This window comes from Stylophora pistillata, chromosome 9 (genome assembly GCF_964205215.1).
Source record: "Stylophora pistillata chromosome 9, jaStyPist1.2, whole genome shotgun sequence".
In the NCBI taxonomy this organism is placed as follows: domain Eukaryota; kingdom Metazoa; phylum Cnidaria; class Anthozoa; order Scleractinia; family Pocilloporidae; genus Stylophora; species Stylophora pistillata.
In genome coordinates this window covers 30,734,319-30,753,891 of record NC_142527.1, presented here as the reverse complement: position 1 = coordinate 30,753,891, position 19,573 = coordinate 30,734,319, and the positions used below count along the sequence as shown (strand labels likewise).

Here is a 19,573-nt window from a genome sequence, read left to right as displayed (position 1 = left end):
TTCAATGAAACTGGTCTCACGTCCCTCTATGACTAAGGTTTTAACCTCATTCGAAAGCTGCGGATCTTAAAAGATGATCGAGTCATCGATCGGAACCGGGAATAATCCTTCAGGTTAATCCGTACCTGTTAATTTGCTCAGTTTCTCTGGCTTGGCGTCAACATTTTATATCTATTTCAGTCAGTGTTATTTGTATTATTCAGTACAACAGCTATCAAAACTAATGTAGTTTCTAATTGAACAACTTGTTTTCATCGTTGTATGCTTGTGAAGCCAAAACTGGGGAGAATGAGAGTATCCGCTGGCCATCTGGACAAGTAAAAGAGAATTTCCAGAATCGTTGCACTTATTGTTATCTAGCATACAAATTCTAAGTTAGATTTAAAAGAGTGGTTTCCAGCCTCACAATTTCGTTTTGTAAAGCAAGGCGATGACTCTTTAAGGAACAATAGATAAAATGTCACCGACACCGGAAATTAATTCGTTTTACAAATTTGAATTGCGTCAACGAAATCTCTAGAACTTCCTGCTTTTGGTCTCAGCCCACTCAAACTTATACCATTCTCTGTGCCTTTTCATAGTCGCAGAATTTACTTACTCCGTATCATTTTATCAACTAATCAATGCATCTGATTTCCGCTATACTTGTCCCTTCTAAACTACATTCAACCAAACTGAGCATCCAACAGTAAAATGGCATTTATCATTGTGATAAACCAAGTCATTCCTGTTTGGTTTGAACTCTAAACTCATGTAAATACTTTCTCTATTCCCATGAATTTGTATATACAGCTGATAAATGTCACAATTTTTGATAGTATTTGATAATATACCGCTGTAAGCCAGTGGATGTGACACCATTATGCAGCGCACATCAATCCGCGCGCCAAATATCAGGAATAACGTTTCCTAAATTGTTTATTCTTATTTTTTGTTTTATCTTTCATAACGTCGAAGGATAGCAGGTGCAGTGTGAAAATTCAAGCCTCTGTTTTTAGGCCTCCATTTAAACCAAGCAATGGATAACTCGAGTTACTATGTTCTTGAGGGTCAGCCGAATTGCTCCCCTATCGCCTCTACTTTGATCACAACAACTATTTCTGTTGTTAGCATGTTTGCGTTTGTCGGCAATATTTTGGTGACTGCAGTTTTTCTGATAAACAAAACCCTCAGGACAAGTACAAATTATTTCATCGTTAACATGGCCGTCGGGGATCTATTGTCCACTGCATGTGTTCACATGGCCCGCCGCTGTACGCCACTGAGGGGATGCAGTCCGATAGACATTTCATCGATGATCCAGTGGCTACAGCTGTTTGTAAAATAAGTCTGTATTTCAGAGGCGTGTCACAGGTTATTTCAGTTTTCGGCCTGGTCGGTATAGTCGTGAGAGGTTCATTGCCGTAGTTCATCCACTCAAGGCTAAAGCTCTGATGGAAAGGACTCTACCTCGAGCTGTTTTATTGCCACTGACCTGGATCATCCCTTCAGCACTTGCTGTGCCATACCTCAGATTCTTAAAGATCGTTACAGTTGATGAGAATCAACCACTTTGCTCGTTTTCGTGGGGAGCAAAGAACCGCTATGTAGTCTTTGCGATTGGATTGTCATGTTCTACTGTACTCCCTTGATTTTGATCATCCTTCTTTATACCAAAATCATAAAACGTTTGAAGCAATCAAGACGCGTCACTGATGAACAAGACCAAGCGCTGAAAAAGATAAGAAGAAGGCATCGCAAACAAAACCAAATGTTATGAAGGTCTTCGGATCAATTGTCGCGGTCTTTTCCGTCGGCTGGACTTCAATATCTGTGTATCTAATATCACTTGAAGTGCTTCACCCATCACAAGACACTGAGAGACTCTTGTTTGCTCGTTTTGGCTTTATTATTTTACATACCGCCATCTTTACCAGCAGCAATTAACCCCGTCATTCTTTTCGTGTCGAGCACCAATTTCCTTAATGCTCTGAAAGTTATGTTCAATCGTTTTTCGCGCCCAAAGTAGTGGACAAGAGGCTCTCACTGAGCCAGATTTAATGATGAACACAGAGTGATGATTTTACTTTCGATATCAAATAACATTTGACCAAAAGCTTCTAAATTCAACAAAATTAAATGGAAAAATTTCCTTGGCTGCAAGAAGGAGCGTGACTTTTCTTTGCATACTGATGATAAAGGCGGATTGAAACAGTTCCGACAATATCCGCGAATATTTCCAACCCTGTCAAAGCATTTCATTCATTCGAATAATAATCATTATTAGAACCTGCGGTTTTAGTTACTATTTGAACACATACAGACATTGAAAATAAACTTAAAATAAAGTCTTTGATGTGAAAATGTAAAACTTGAGAAGTAAAAGAAAACCGTCGTGGGTAAGCTTGACTTATTTGACGACACTTCACAAAAGGTTATCATGGTCGGGTCATTTAGTTCGTTGAAATGGTTGCAAGAGCGTAGTTTTTCATTTCTTTTATCTGATGGAAAAAGAATTCCGCTACCCTTAAATATGACACAATATAAGCAGAAAATCATGTTTAAGCCTTTTAAACTCCACTATTTTTCGCACAAACAGTGAAAAGTGACAGTTTGTCATAACAAATCTCGGTAAAATTAAAGCTATGGCAAGAGACCGCATCTAACAGTGGTACCGAATTCGAATAGCTTAAAACGATAAGTTCGATGTACGTAAATATGACTTATTTACGGGGAATCGCATCACAATTGTCAACAAAAACGGGTCATGTAAGAAACTGAGTCACGTAGTTTTCGTACGTGCTGCCTTTTTGGCTGGAGAATTACTTGAAAAATCTTTCTTTTTGTAAATTGGGCAAAGCTGGAATGTAATTCTTAATGCCTGGAATCAAGATACCAGTTCATATGCTGCTTTTTTGTCATAGTTATGAAAGCCTGTGAAGGATGCGCGTGCTGTGAAGAGGACATTTTATCCCGTCATCAACTACTGAGAAGCGGAAATTACTCAGTGGTTCCTTTCTTGTGTTCATATCTGTAAATTCAAATAAAATTTCAACCAAAGGACGATTTTATCTATATTTATCTATACAAGCCTTTTCTTTTCTCGCCAAAAAGTGTCCCTTTTTGCTGAGAAAATTAAAGGTATGTACATTCAATATATATTTTCAAATTTGCAACGTATTTGAAAATGGGTGTATTTATTTTTGTTTGAAATTTTGACTTTTGTTTAATCAAGAACAAAACTGCCCACCTGCCATGTTGATTGTCAGCTATATTTCTCGGCAGTAAAGACAAGTCGGGTAATACAATTTTCTGGTTGTCACGTTCGAACCATATGAATTAAAAATTACTCAACGAGCTTGTAATTTCAAACGCTTGATACTGAGTTGACGAAGGCGAAGTTCGAATAAATCGAGAACGAATAACGACTTCTACTAGTCGTTTAAAACCTGATATGACAATCTCATGTTTTTATTTACTTTGTTAACAACCGCCCAGTGTTAGATTATTCACTTTATTCAAACATCTATCACGAAATAGATGGTAAAGAGCGTTTCCAAACAGATTGCAGCTTTTGTGATAGAAAGCCGGCGCAGTAGAGCACCAATGTTATGCACAGGGATACAATATGCAATGTTCACAAATACTCTCGTCCATTAATATCAATTCTATGCATACCCCGTACTTTTTCAAAAGTAGGGTTTAAAATTATACCTTTTACAAAAGTTTAGTTTTGTGACTTTAATATTTGGGGCACTCGTTTTCAAGTGATTTATTGTGAAGCAGCGTTCTTGGAGCGGAGACTGAAGTTTTCAATAGTGCGTGGAGATATACGTGGAGCGTAAGTCCAGATAGATCACTGCGAAAAAATACTTAACAGTTAACATACCGAAATGGTGCATCCATAGCAAAAGGTTAGGATGTTTGATGAGCATTTTTCTAAAACGCATCTTACAAGAAAACGAACATCGGCCCTATTTGAAGTACGAGCGTATTTTGAACATCCTGTCAGTTCTGAACTTCAAACATGGTTGGCAGGCACAAACAGTGCTAAATGAAAAGTCAGGCATATTATATGACTAGCACGTTTCATTTCATTTAGAGCGTGAAGTTTATTCAACAGAGGTCCACGTTCAGATGTTGTCAATTTGGTTTATAAATGCTCCTTTTGATGGTAAGTGAATAGAAACTTTGCCAGCTTTCAAAGAGAAACATAAAGTTGTTTCTTTTTCTTTTAAGGACTTGCCTTTTTGTTACGTATTTTTACCAAATTTTGGTCGAAAGGTCTCAAACAACTGTTATTTGAGAAATTTGGGCAAACGTGGATATCAACAAAACACCCTATTATTGTCAGTACTCATGTGAAGTTGGGTTACACGTCCAGGTGACGTATTTTTTGTCATGGCAAAAGCAAATTTGTCATTTGCAATGGCAAATTGCGTCAGCTCCGAAGTCATGAGAATGACCACAATTGCTTTACTCTTGCAAACTTTGTAAGTCAATTTGACATATTTGCTAAGAGTGAGAACAAGTTTGACTGCCTTGTCAAAGATATGCTTTGAATACGCTGGCTCGGCCTCGACTGAAGAATTTACGCCAAGGTCGTTGTTTGATGCGTCATGGTAACAATTTCTTCAACTCCACTGGGTCTTCTGGCTCTCTCAGAATAATCATCTTTCTCTTGATAACGGCGCCATTTGACACTGATACGTCGAGTTTTTAATTTAAGTTATGTATTTAATGAGTCCCAATGGTTACAAACTTAGAATTACATGATTTTGTTGGACCTATTGTAAAAATGGAGTTGTGTAACTTCGTCAGTAACCTCGAATCACTGTCATATTAACTCTTATTCGATACGCGAACAACTCGTTGTATCGCATCCACTAGAACAAGAAAACTGAATTTCTTATGAGTAAAGTACGGATAGGCGATAAAACCGACCTAATTTATTCATCAACCGTGGGTGAGTATGAGCAGCAAAGACTCGCGGGGCTGATGGTAATCAGAGAACATAATCAGAACTCAGTAATATTCGGTCATGTTGGACAGTAGCGTGCGAGCAGGCCCGTATCATTAGGGACCTTAAGAAACCACGACGGCGACGCCAAGGAAGACTTCGATTAAAAAATGAATTTCTACTCTTAGTTAGAATTTCAAAAATGGTTGCAGGAGCTTACTGTCTCATTTAGCGCCACAGCTCAACTTCAGCATGATGTATAAAGTAGCCGTTGAGTTCCAAGTGGAAATTAAAATAATTTGCCGTCGCGGTTTCGGTTCGCAGACGACGCAGATTTTGGCGATTTCACGTTATCGTTTTGCATAGGACGGCTAAGAAATGTACAAAGTTTCAAAACGCACGTGCTGAGCTATTGTTCTACCAATTAGATCTCTTGTTTTTCCACGTCCTCGTTCCAGTCGCCGTCGTGGTTTCTTAAGGTCCCTATTAGCGCCGCAAGACGTGCTTTGCTCCGCCTGCGGAAGATGGGAAGAGGCTAGCCGGGGGGACCCAACTCTAATAATAACTATTAGTATAATTTCAGAGCTGAGCAAAGAGTTTCCAGCAATCTGATTGGTCGAGCGGTTCCTTATATGACGCTATATAAACCGCTCCACGCGGCTTATATAAAATGTTAAAATAAAATGTTAATAAATGTTACTAAAATGTTATGATTTTAGAAATTTCTCTGTTGCTCAGTTCTGAAATTATACTAAAACAATTATTCGCCTCAGGTTCGGTGATTATTGTCGAATATTCCCCTCGACTTTGTCTCGGGGATTATTCGACAATATTCACCTCGCCTTCGGCGAATAATTGTTAATTAGTGTTAAATCCATTGCAGGTCTCAAGGCTGATAATATGGGTATATCCGCAGGTTGTAGTTATAAAGGTAATCCATCGAACTTAAAGCTAGCTTAAGATTATGTCTACCAGACTTTTAGAGCCAACTTCGTATTAGACTTCAGAGATCTTTACGACACTTAGAAAATGAGTTTGGGACCAGACGAGCTAAGGAGACGGCCACTGTCATTTCACCATTTTCAGTTGTTGCTAACCGTGATCTCAACAGACTTCATATTCGTCTTTTCAAATACCCTTAGCACACATTGGTAGACTCCGCTGTCCTCCATTTGAGCGTTTGTTATCCTTAGGACAGCTTGCACCCGGTTGGTGGACTTGTCTTTCACTATACTGACCATTCTATCCTGGACTGACGCACCACCATTACTGATATCTCCTTTCTTCCATTGCAGCTGAGTCACTGACACGCCTTCTGATTCACACGTGACATTTGTGCTTCCGCCTGTCGACACTTTGATTGGATTGGCTGGTTCCAATTCAAAATAGTCAGGGAGTCGAGCTGCAAATTAAACAAAGAGATTACTACACCTCAGCCTTTTAGAACTACCTCAACAACTTGAATCTTATGAACATTGGTATGCGGTCCACATTTACTCGGGCGACTATAGAGGCCTGTTACTTCCAGAGCTTATTCAGATTTCTGCAGATGAAGTACCTCTAGTCCATTGCAGGGGACTACCTTGCACTGACGTATAATCCTAAATCTATCGAAATCCTGTATCTGAAAGAACCATCGTTTTGCTAATCCAAATTTCATTTGTAAATTTGTACCGCTAGATAACAACAAGTGCAACGATTCTAGAAATTCTCTTTACCTTGGCTGACGATTAAATAACCTCGTCCAGATGGCCAGCGAATAATCTCATTTTCCTCAGTTTTGGCCTCACAAGCATACAATCCCTGGTCCTTTTGACTTAAATTCAGAAGTGTAAACACTTGACCCTTTAACATAAGCTTCTTTGCGTCGATTTTTCTCTCCCTAAAAGGTGCCAGGGGATGGCGTCTGTAATAAAGAGATGCTGTAGCATTTCTGTCGTTAGTGGAACAGTTTATCATCAACCTCCGGCCCTGGTATCCGTGCAAAATCACATTTGGTTTGACGAGGAAAGTTAATGGTTCTGCAAAAAAGTTGACAACTAAACAAAAGTAGAATGAATAAAGGGTGAACGTTTCTAAAGAAACTGTGGTGCTGCGTCGGTGGGGGTAACAAGGTAATTGGTTATACAATGAATATATGAAGTTCATATATTTTGAACTGCGGTTCATCGTATTTGATTTATCATCACGGGTTTATTACGAATCAACTTAATGGCCTGCTCCCAGTCGGCTTGTTAGCTCAATTGGTAGAGCGCTGCACTAGTATCGCAGAGGTCAGTAGTTCAAATCCCGTACAGGCTTGATTTTTTTTTTTTTTTTTTTTCGGGTCTGATTTTCGCTATTGCATAAATTGCGCTATCTACTGCGAAGGATCGTGCATCATACGTGTAATTGGCTACATCAACTAAGTTGAAACTGTAAATTTGCCACCGTAACGAGTTAAAAAGCTGACGTTTCGAGCGTTAGTCCTTCTTCGCTCTGACGAAGGGCTAACGCTCGAAACGAAAACAAAAGTAGGTTTGCTGGTGGTCTACAACTGAAAAGCCTTTTGGACATAAGAAGTCTCGTAAGCTTTTCTTTCCTTGGGAACTTGAGGCCATGAGAAAAGATTCTTCATCGGCCTTCGAAATAATGAATGCAACATAGGAGGCGTATTTTGTAAAAAAAAATTATAGTTCAATTGAAAAAAAATCTGCAATGATGATAAAATGAACAAGGGAACCCTCGTAGGCCGTAGGATTTATTTAAAATACCTCTAACATGTAATGACGTCATCTTGTGGTCTGTCTTGTCAAACACCCTCAACACACATTTGTAAACACCAGCATCTTCTGGCTGAACATTTGAGATCTTAAGGATGGCTCTAACTTGATTTGTGGACCTGTCCTTATCAACAGTAACAAGGTTACTTGGGACAGAAACATCCTCTTTGTTGGTTTGTTTTACCCACTGTAGTTTGGTTTCTGACACACCCTCTGATTCACAAGTAATAGTTACTTGTTGTCCTTGTCGTACAGTAACAGCTGTTTTAGGCCTTAAAACGAAGTGATTTGGTAATCCACCTGCAACAAAATAAGGGAAAAATACAAGATTCATATTTGACAGGAAAGTGCCCAGACTGTGCGTGTTTGTGCCGCTGGAGCTCAAAGTCACAGGTCTCCCACTGGAATATTTCATAACCATGTGCTATTTACTATGACCAATTCTGAGTAACGAGTCAACAACATATTATCCGTTATGACCGCTTCTATATAAAATGGCCTTTTTTTTATTCAATTTCTCATAATTTTTCAAGTCACGGGAAAGTTGATGTTTTGTTTGGAGACAAATCAATTGGCTAAAATCCTGTGAATTACCTTACCTCGAATAGGAATCAAATATCCTCTGCCATGTGGCCATCGAATGTTCCAACCACCCCGATTACTCGCCTGGCAGGAATATATTCCAGCATCTCTGCGTTCAACATTTAGAAGAGTAAAAACTTTTCCTTTCCTCAATAGTTTATTTTCTCTAAGATTCAGCTCATGGAAGGAAGCAAGCGGATGCTGTTTGTATAGAAGAGACACTGTTGCTTCCCGATCATTTGTCGAACAGTTAATGACTACATTCTGGCTCAGATATCCTCGTATGATTACTGGTGACTGGTCGAGAAATTCTAACGGTTCTGTTGGGAAAACCAAGAATACGCACATGCACAACTTTGACGAATTACAGAAATTTTAGAGTCTCAATGAGATAGGGTGAGTAATATCATTGGCAGTCCAGACTTAAGGTGTAGCTATCTTGGGTTCTAATGCAATTATAGAACCCTTTTGTTGCCTTTTAAGGCTGCTCAGATATGAATTTTTATCTGATACACGTGTTTATTGTTTATCAGCAATCTTACAATAAGAATAGTTTCAGTTCTGGGCCCTTTGTTCCTTCTGCCCATCCTACTCTGAGAATGTTAGCTCATGAGACACCTAAACTTGCACAGAGACTTAAACTGGTCCAAGTCTGTCTTCATCTAACATGTCCGCTAAGATGCACGTGCACATGTCTGCATCGCCAAACAAGCATTCCATCACGTGGGCTTACTTCTCACACTCCTTATTCAATCTACTCGTTTCTTTAATCTCGTAAACTATTGTAATCAGGTTTCCTTTAGTATCAAGAAAGGGAATTGAATTCACTTCACCTTCATTAATAATCAAATATCCTGTTCCCGGAGGCCACCGAATCTTGTCATTTGCTTCGTTTTTAGCCTCGCAGATGTAGAATCCAGCATCTCTTAAACCGACGTTGAGAAGTTCGAACGCCTGTCCTTTCTTTAAAAGTTTTTTTTCTTCTGGCTTCAGTTCGGCAAAGGCCACAAAGGGATGGCGCCTGTAAAAAAGGGACACTGTAGCATCTTGGTCATTGGTGGAACAATTTATCAGTATTTCTTTGCCCAGGTATCCTTTTAAAATATTCTGTGGTTTTTTAACAAAGGCCAAGGGTTCTGCCGAGAAAAACAAGTGCAGTAGATGAGGAAATGTCAAAATAATTCTTATGAAATTTGAATAACTTCCGAAAAATTAAGAATAATAAAATAGTACAAATTTCTTACCACTTCGAACAAGTTTGATGATATGAAAATCACTTCCCAGTTTATTAGACGCCAGACATCTGAAGCTCGCAGTTGGTTGATTACTTTGAACTTTGACCACACTCTTTTTTATCGGTAAGTTTGGAGGAGACATAAGTAGACTTTCAGGTACGGGCATCCATTGACTTTCAACTGGCTCACAAGCGCTTGTGTTCAAAGTGAAACAATCCATGTTTTGATATTCCCACTTGAATGTTGGCAGAGGATTCCCTTTGTTCACCACACAAGACACTTTCGACCCCTTGCCGTTACCACTGAGCACCTTGTATGGTTTTTGTATTAATCTGGGCGGAGCTATAAAGGATAATTAACACGTGGTGTTTTAGTTTTACAGAATATAAAAATTAATGATTTGGGTAAAGGGGTAAAGAAAGGCGACTTTGCTGGAGAATTGCATTTGCAGTAACATTGCCAAACCAGAAAAAGTGAGCAATGAACAAGACAAGGCCCCAGAAATCTGCTTCTTTTCATAAACAAACATGATTTTTGTTTACTTTCCGGACCGTTGGGCCACCGACGTGAGTGTCAGGTAACCAAATTTTGAGTGCAAATACAAAAGTTAACATCGCTTTAAGTTTAATCATACCTAAGACGTTTAGATTGATGATTAATTTTGCAGGTTGGGCGTGACCGTTTGTTGCAACACATTCAAATTTTCCTTGATCTCTTGAGTATACTGCACTTCGTATTTTAAGAACTTTTATAGTCCTAGTATTCTTTCCCCGAAACTTGCGTTCTTTAGGCTCTTCGTAAACTTCATACGCAATTCCCTGGCATCTGACATCACTTAAATTGGAACACTTCATCGTAGGCAGCTTCTTGCCGTTTCTGTACCAGTCTACGTCAGGTTTGTGGATTGCTGTTGCTATGCATTTGATGACCTTTATCGAGCCTTCTCTTACGGTTTTTTCTCTGACAATGGTTGGCAGTTCGTCTGTTGAAATGTTAGAACAACCATTTATTGCAATTTTCTGCTAATAATCATTACACGATCTTTGTTTCCACACGAATCATTTTCATTAATCCAAAACAGAAAAAAGAAAACAGAATTGTACACAGAGAAATGTTTCGACAACCCCTTTTTAAAAATTATACCTCGAAATAGCTTTTCACTGATCACTATGTTCAGTTTAGCTGTTTAAATGAGGCTTGATTGAAGTGGAATATGGGTCTTTAAAAATGAATTTGTAACTTCCTCTTTCCGATAACTTTTTTTTTTTTTAATTTTCTACGGCTGTTTGCTGCGGTTGGTAACCTTAGTGAAAAGGATAATCAGAGAAATTAAGATTTCAAACCTCGATGCTGGACATCTGGTGCTGTTGTGATAAGCAGAGGAGTTGTAAAGTCTGAGGTGACGTCTGGGAAACTAGTGATTTCTCTAGTTGGGTTGTAAGGAGGTTCTGTGGCGTCCGATGTTGTTATGACTTCTCGTACTGCTGTGGCGTATTGATTTGCCACAGTGACAGTCTTCGTAGTTGTAGCCTCTACTGTTGGTGCAGCATCTTTCGCAGCTGAAAAATATGGATGTTTTGTGGAATCTGTGGGCGCTGAAGCTCTTGTGGAATCCACCATTGCCGTGGAAGCTGGGGTTTCAGAGATACCTTGGATTACTGTCATGAGTACAGCAACTGTACTATCTGAAGCTGGGGTAGAATCTGATGTTGCTGTTATAACTTCGGCTGTTGAAATATCTGAGATTGACTCGGTAACTGGCACCGTTGTAGTCTCTGAAGCTAATGTTATATCTGTATTCGTTGAGGTCTCTAAGGGTGTTGTCATGTGTGGCTCTGCCGTGGTGTACGATGGTGATGCGGTATTCTGGGCTATCTTAGTATCTGAGACAGATGTTGTGGCGTGTGGAATCGCTGAAGTATCTGAAACCATTGTAATTTTCCGTGTCTCTTTAGTTTCCACGGTTGTTGTGATAGCTGAAGTTGTTGTGGTATCTGAGAATTCTGCGCTACTGCGAGGGAAAGTTGTTGGAACGATACCTGCTACTTCTGATGAATCAGCAGTAGTGTCTGGAATGGAAGAGATGCTCACTACAGCATCGGTATTTGAGATTGGCGCTGTATTTGAAACAGTAGTGGAAGCGGTTGACCCTGGGACTGCTGTAACTGGGGTTATTGCTGATGTGGTGACTGAGGTTTCTATGGTATAGGGGTTAAAGTTATCAGAGCTTGTTGAAGTGTCTGAAGAAGAAACAGCATTCGTGACTGAAGCGTTATCTGAGGTTGACGCCAACTTAGAAGTTAATTTTGAATCTTGGGTTGACGTGCTACTTATGGAAACTTTGCTCTCTGCAGTAGAAATGGTAAAAGGGGTAGCTGTGGTGTCCGTGGCAGCTGCTGATGTGATATCAGGGGCAGCTTTGGCAGTGGCAGAACCCGAAGCATCAGTTGTACCTGTGACTGTAGTAGGATCTAGGGTCGTTAGTGTATCAGGATCTTTAGCGTTGTTACCTAAGGTTGGAGAAGCAGCTAAGTTGGGTCTGGTATCTGCGGTGACTGCTGATGTGGCATCAGAAGTTTCTGTGGCAGGTAAAGTAGCACTAGTGTAAGGAGCTGTTTTATCACCTGAAGCAGTGGTACTTTCTCCGACTGAAGAATGATGAAATGTTGATGTCGAATCATCCGGAGACGCTGTGGTAGCTCTGATCGACGAGGTAGGTTGGGAACTTTCGGAGTCAAGGGCTGTTGTGGTATCTTCAGTGGTAATGCTATCAAGGGCTGTTGTCCTATCGGAAGCAGCAGTAGTCTTCAGGATTGAAACAGTTTTTAAAGTTTGTTTTGTGGCTGAAGTCACTGTTGTATGAAAAGTTGCTGAGGTAACTGGGGTGGCTGCGGTATTTAGGGTACCCTCGGTATCTAAAGTGGTAGTTGTTTTAGGGACCAGCGTAGGATGTGATTTCGATGAAAGATCTGATGTTGATGTGGTGACTGGGCCAAAAGTGGTACTTTCAGCTCCAGCGGCAAACGAGCCAGGTGTGCTATCTGGAGTCTCTGCATTAGGGGCAGTTGTGGTATGTATTGATGGAAGAGGTTGGCCTATGTGACAATGATTTAAAAGTTACATAAGTAATTTATTAAGGATAATTAATTGATAAACAGAAGTGGTCAATTATAACCTTGAGTTTGAGATAAAAGATTAACATGTTATTACATACCTTCCATGTAAACGTTAAGTTCTGCAGTGGCCTGTATTTTTCCCAAGTAGTTTTCTGCAAAGCACTGATAAGGTCCCATGTCGGACAGCACAAGCATCTTGACCAGCAAGTATCCGTCTCCAATATCGTTGAAATAAGATTCCTCAATCACGTCTCCATTTCGACTCCATGTGATAACCGGTTTGGGTATTCCGTCAGCAAAGCATTCAAACAGTGCATTGGAATCGGAGTAAGCATGGACATTATTTGGTTTCTTGATGAATACAGGGGGATCTGTGGAATAAAACAAAAACCTTGATCATATACCATGTTTACTCGTCTAAGCCTGCCGTCGGTTATCAGAGCCTCTTTCGATTTTTTCAGTCGGTGAACAGGCGCAGAATACAATTGTAGAGCAAGAAAGGAAAGGACGTTTTGGATGAGTCACGCAAACCTCTACCATTTTTTTTGTGCCACGTTCACCCACTGAACACGTGGAATAAGCTTTGTTTATTTAATATTTAAAACTCGGATAAGGCAGTTTTTTCGGGTGGCGGTTGCCCAAAAATCACCAATCTGAAAAATGATTTATTTCCCCTTTATGTGGAGATGCATGTTAATAACCTGTTCGAACTGATATAACTTACGATGTACTTCTAGCTTGATTGAAGCTTCTTTAATGCCGTTTCGTGAAATTGCGCGACAGGTGTATGTTCCTGCCTGTTCCTCAGTTACTGATTCAATCATAAGGTTGTTCTCCCCAACAACAGAATAACCACTCCCGAGCACCACAGGCAACCCATCTAATAGCCATGTGACTCTTGGCTTAGGAAATCCGTTTGCAATGCATTCGAGTATGAAAATATCTCCAGCGATGACTCTTCTCTCGTCAGATGTGACGGAAACAGTTGGACCTCGAGGAAACTCGCTATCTATGCACCGGAAGAAGGGAAAATATAGCATAATAACGCACTCAACCAGGATACGACAACAAAAGAAATCGAATTTCAGCCATGTAACTAACTGACGTATTGACTTACTATGATTCCTCGTAAAACACCCGTGCAATACAAGGCATTGGTGTGTTATCTAACGAATGACCAACCTAACAATCAATATAAAGGCTGTTACTCTTTCTCAGCAGCAGGGGACTTCTTCCATGTTTCTAGAACCTCATCTGAAAACTTGTGTGGTTTGAAATTAGTTTGTCGACAGTCCTCTCAACCTCCCTGAGTGTTTGATGACTGGTACAGAGCCTGATGTGACATTAAATGTCTCTTTCCCCAAACATAAGGACAGCCTTATTTTGGGGTTATTTGAAAAGTACGATAGAAACACCTCCTCCTTATAGGACCAGTTTACGAATGGGATGATAAACTACTGATACGCTGAGTAGAAAAGGACTTTCCATTTAATTTTGCGGGCCAACTTTTGGCGCACTAGCATAAGAAATGGTCAACGATGACATGCTACCCATATATATCCTAAATATATCTTATATGTCCTACCCGTTATGACTTTAAGTGACGCTGTGATTGTACTCGTGTAACTCGTTTTAGTCACAGTATTTTCTGCCGTACATTCATAGTCTCCTTGGTCATTAAAACTGCTCTCGGCGATCTGTAAGGCTCCATCGGAAGTTGTTGTAAAACGTCCTCTAGACTCAATGAAGTTATTTTCTCCAAGCTTTCTCCATCTAACAACGGCTTTCGGTGTTGAATCGTTTACGTTGCAATAAAACCTTGATGTGTCTCCAAATGAAACTTGTAATTTGGATGGAGTAACAGCCACCTTGGATGAAATTTCTGTTGATCAAAAGCACATGCCATTTGATATTCTTACAGTCACTTTTGTCTTTGTTTCTTTCTTTAGTTCTTTTATGTGTTGATTCAAGACATTCAAGATGAATAGCTGCTCGGTCATTTTATCAACCGGAGGCAAATTCACCCCACGGCACGACTTCACTTCTTATCTTTGAAGTGTTCTCCAATGACGTTTTTCATAGACGCACTAGGAGCGAAGATACTGTACCGCATTCGAAATGCAGCACTCCACAAACTTCCCGATTCGCCTTCAGGTTTCTGTAAGTTTGACTCACTACGAATGCTAGATTACCTATTAAACATCATTTGCTACCCGTTTTTTCGGTATAAATAAAACCTCAAGCAATGTCATGGCAATTTTTTCTGACGGAGACGAGTTTCCTTTTCAATTTAGTAACAGAGGCTTGATGTGACTTACCAGCAACAACGAGACGAGCAGTTCTGCTCAAAATCTGGAAATCTAGATCCATGTCATTACGTGTTAACGCCTCGCACTGGTAGATTCCTTCATCTGAATTTTCAGTAGTGTTATGATTAACTTTCGAAAAATACAAAGACCCGTCCGGCCTTATCATTCTCCGGTCATCTTGCGATAAATCGAGTACAATACCATTTCTCCTCCATGCTATAGCGGCCTTAAGGTTTCCGCCTACCAAACAGTCCAGGACAGCGGATTTACCCCGCTGCGCATACGTGTCTCTCGGCTCCTTGATGAAATACGGTGCTCCTGTTGACCCCAATACTTCTAAATACATAGAATGATTAAAAAGACATGAAAATAAGATAGAATGAATAAATAAATGAGTACATAAGTGAACATGAACACACGTATTAGTGTAACTGTGTTTATTTCAAGCCTTGGTCCTATTCCTTCTTTCTACTCATACGTCCACTAAGATAACGCCACAATGTGAACTTAGCTTAACATTATAAAATTTTCTCGGCTGATTTTCTCCGCTGCAGTATTGATTACTAAAAAACATATTCAGTATACCTCTGAACTAATAATGAAATTTTCCTTTGTTCTGCAACGAGATAAAGTCTTAAACAGAAGACTGAATCCAATATAAGTTTGACTGAAACCTTGATTCGTTCAGCTGGATGAAAGGTAAATGTCGAAGAAAAAAAGAAGCGAATTGTTTAGAGGACTGCTTCATGAAGCAAGCCAAAAAGTAAATATATTGCATTACCAATACTAACGGCCAGAATTTGTGATGCAATTACTTCTGAAAATAAATCAATTAAAGAATCAACTATGAATAAAAAAGAGTCGAGACCCTTCACTTTAACATTTACAGTCGAAATAGTTCATTGCACAAGACCTACATAATCGTTTGCTTTTACGTTAAATATTGAATTTTAATTGCCTCGAATTGCTTGGCTGTAATATGCTTTACATTTGCTCACCCGACGACACCGGAAATTGCAAGCTATTCGTACCCTGCAGTGGAATAAGGATAGTTCGCCAAACTCGTCAAATTTTTTTCGGATATGTTACATCTCACCCCACGGGCAAGACAACTGCACTGTTTTCCCAGGTGAACAATTTAATCTAAGACAACGTTATCTCAGGACCATTGATAGCCATAACAAGAGTTTATGACCTGAGATTCGGCGAGACTGGCACAATTATCAACCGATCAGCTGTAAATGCAAACGACTACTTTGCTGTTTCTCTCCAGTCTCTGCTCGGATATGAATTGATATTAAAGCTTAGCTGCTTTACATCTTGCAATTACGAAGATAAGACGCTTGGCGCCTTGGAAAGACGTTGAACATTTCCGAATACCATCGCTTTAGAACAATCACGGAGCCAAAATACGTATTTTTTTGTTCCATTTCTTTTCAGGGACTGCTGGATTGTTAAGAGAGAGTCCTGGTTATTTCAACTTTAAAACTACACTACAGTTTCTCCTCTGATATCTAAAAAAAGCCTGTCGTGTTAACATCTGAAAAACATATTTTTTCAGTGTGACCCTAAATTATACTAGCCGATAATGTTTTTGATAAACAAACCTACCTCTTAAAGCTGCCTAATTAGATTATAATCTTTGTCGAGCTACATAAAAAAATTAGAAAGAAACCTTCATGACCCTTCTCGATGCAACCCAACACAATCTGTGAATAGCTTGTTTACAGGGGTGTGCCTTCGAAAACATTTGCCTGTTGAGAGCAAACAACGTTGCCCTACATGGATCGCAAAACATAAGAAATTACACCTCAGGTGGATTTCTCATGCTGCTAGGTCGATTATTATTTTGCAAAAAGAATTTTGTATAAATATATAGTACTGCCAATAAGACATGTCGGCTAAGATAGAGAGACATCATTTTACGGACTAACCTGGCATTACAGCGAGACCCAAAATACCAATGAGAGTACTGCGGAGAACATAAAGGTTAACCATTGCTAAAACTGCTCTAAACTTCAGTTTTTTTGCTTTGCCCTGACTATTCCTGCAACCTGCGAATGAATTAGCTAAGACAAGTATACCTCCTTCATAGAACACCAGGAGTTTTGATCACTCAGCCAATCAGGCTACGGAATTGCGAGTTCTCGATTACTGTTGACGGCAATTTCGTCAACCGGGTATGTTAAATATTTGTACCCTTAGAGGCATGTCATGACTTTACTGATTCTCGCCTGGCGACGAAACAAGGAATGTTTATGGTCCGAATTATGTCATGATTTCAGTTTTTATTGACGGGCGGTAGTTTTTGTCATTAGGCGGAATATTTAAGGTATCTGTACATCGCGTGATGTGTATGGAACAGCTACAGTCAGCACTTGACTGGCGGGAAACAGGACACGCGAATGTCGTAGAATGACGTTAATGTTACAGAGCAGCTTCCTTAAAGGGCCGGTAAACCCAACAATCGTACATTTTCTTTTCACATAGCTGTTTAAAAAATATATCAAGTACTTAAAATGTGCAATTCGTTTTTTCTCAAAAGTCCATTTTCACCTTGAAAAAGCCCTTGCAAATTCGAAACATTCGCCATCTTGAATTGCGCCATCTTTCTTGTGACGTCACGGGTGGAACCTTCCTGTACTGAGGTCAAAAGCTTTCTTTTACGATCGTGTGAGATATGTGCAAGTCTCCTTCGCAGCCCCTGTTTGCCGGTCTAGTCATGATTTTTTTACTTATAATTGGGTTGATTATATTAAAATGTTTTGTAATGGTAAAGCATTGTGTAGTCCAGTTTTGTAGTAATTCAAACAAAACCGGGCATACAATGCATAAATTTCCAAAAGAAGCAAATATGAAGCGACAATGACAATTTGTTCAAGTTAAAAGAGCCGATTTTGACGAGCCGTCCGAACATTCTGTTGTCTGTAGCAGTCATTTGTCTCCCGATTGCTATGAGAAAAGCTATATGGTCGAAATGGGTCTTTAAAAGCTAGCAAAAGCTACTTCTTCCTATTGCTGCGCTGACGATTCAGGCCCTACCAGAAAAAAATTCTTCGGAGGTAAAAAAGCGACCTTTGCATTCAGCAGACAGCGAAGATCCAGGGGTGACTGACAGTACTGAGAAACGACCGAGGAGAAGTAGAGGTCTTCAAAAGTTGGAAGTTAACAGGGTGAGTACCGAACTGATTTACGCGGAAACCTCCAGATTTTAGGTTCTCTTAAAACACCTTTCTCAGCTGTTAAAATATTATGGGGAAACCAGTTGTTCGGGAGCCAGTGATGAGCCCAAAAAAGGCATTGACCTGTTTGAACCTTTGCCGGAAACCGAAACAAGTATTAAGAAAGAGTTCGTTGATGTCGGTATACAATGCGATCTGGAATTTAGTTGGTTAAATATTCCCTGAACATCTACGGCGAGTGTGGGAGAGACAAAAATCTGTCTAAAGAAATCTTCGTAGAGAATCTTTGCCAGCCCCGCTTGCTGCTTTCTTTGAGAAACCCTGCAAAGAAGTAGCAGTTAGACAATTTGTGTCACGGCTTACACAGCGGTGGATTTGTAATCAAAGGTCCTTAGAGAAACATTTTTTTACTTTGAATAGAAATTAAAAGATCCAGAGATCAGATAGCGAAACTATCTCTCTATATTTCTAATCGAAGCAAACACAAAAAGGTTCGATAATTATATATATACAGGGCCACTCTCGCATCAGTAATACAAGTCATTAGGGTTTCAGGCCTTTGTTCCTCCACCTTTTGCCACACTTGCCCGATTTCCGCACAACAAACACTTTCATGTGTTGTCGGCATTGGCTGACAAGTTCCACACTCGCACCTTTGACAATTTTATATAAAACACCCACGGACGCTCAATTTAAAAAACTTCTGTTGCATTCTTTTAGATTGGAAACTTGCTTTATTAAGTTTTCAGGTCAAAAACAAATAAATTACACAATGAATTAAATACCAGTCTGTGTTTACGAGACGATCGGCATCGCTATCAACCGGTTCTGTGTTGTCTTCGTGCGGATCATTCCGGTGAACTCTACGCAGCTCATATTGATAAGGACGTGGCCCAGACTCTCCTAAAGGTTCTGAGTTATCCCCATCGCTGTCATATAAGTTTAAGGCATTCGAGTCGCTTCCCTCTGATAAAACATCGTCCGAACTACAGCTACTTGAACGAGCTGCCATACCAATGTCACTGTGAAGTCCGTGTTGCGCAATATTTTAGTTCCACCGCTTACGTCACGACCTCTCTCTATTGTTTTCACCGGAAGTGAAATTTCAGTATAAAATGCCGATTTCTCCTTAAATAAGTCGAATTGGGCAAAACCAATTGCAGATTCGTTTTCTATGACACTTTTTACATGGAATAAGAAAAACATGTATTCTTGGGTTTACAGGCCCTTTAAGTTTGGCCATCAAGCTTAGGGATCAGAGGTTAATTCCTTCTTGGCGCGTTGCCTTTCCTGAAGGTTGTGAGTTTTGAGGTTCCAAATTCTCAGTGTGCCAGAGTCACTTAGGCTAATTTCTACTTAAGACATGTTCGTTCCTCTGTTTATTTTATTTTCTGGAATTTTAGTGATTTGTCAGTAATTTTAGTAATGGGTTAATTGTGTTAGTAATG

At 39.8% G+C, this 19,573-nt stretch overlaps 1 protein-coding gene and 1 pseudogene across 1 annotated transcript; one reads left to right on the top strand and one right to left on the bottom strand.

The window, feature by feature from the left end:
• The first annotated feature begins 753 nt into the window (after positions 1-753).
• LOC148724262 (QRFP-like peptide receptor) lies at positions 754-2,865 on the top strand (annotated as a pseudogene).
• A 1,830-nt stretch (positions 2,866-4,695) lies between these two features.
• Positions 4,696-19,506, bottom strand: LOC111335504 (uncharacterized). Its single transcript, XM_022941417.2, has 14 exons — positions 18,911-19,506; positions 16,878-18,446; positions 14,953-15,279; positions 14,220-14,516; positions 13,359-13,643; positions 12,733-13,005; positions 10,862-12,613; positions 10,153-10,500; positions 9,528-9,860; positions 9,117-9,419; positions 8,301-8,603; positions 7,693-8,001; positions 6,658-6,960; positions 4,696-6,341 (listed from the first exon to the last, which is right to left on the bottom strand). Exons 2-14 carry the CDS (start codon positions 16,939-16,941, stop codon positions 6,022-6,024), a joined length of 5,217 nt encoding a protein of 1,738 aa, XP_022797152.1. The 5' UTR covers positions 16,942-18,446; positions 18,911-19,506; the 3' UTR covers positions 4,696-6,021.
• Between the last annotated feature and the right edge of the window lie 67 nt (positions 19,507-19,573).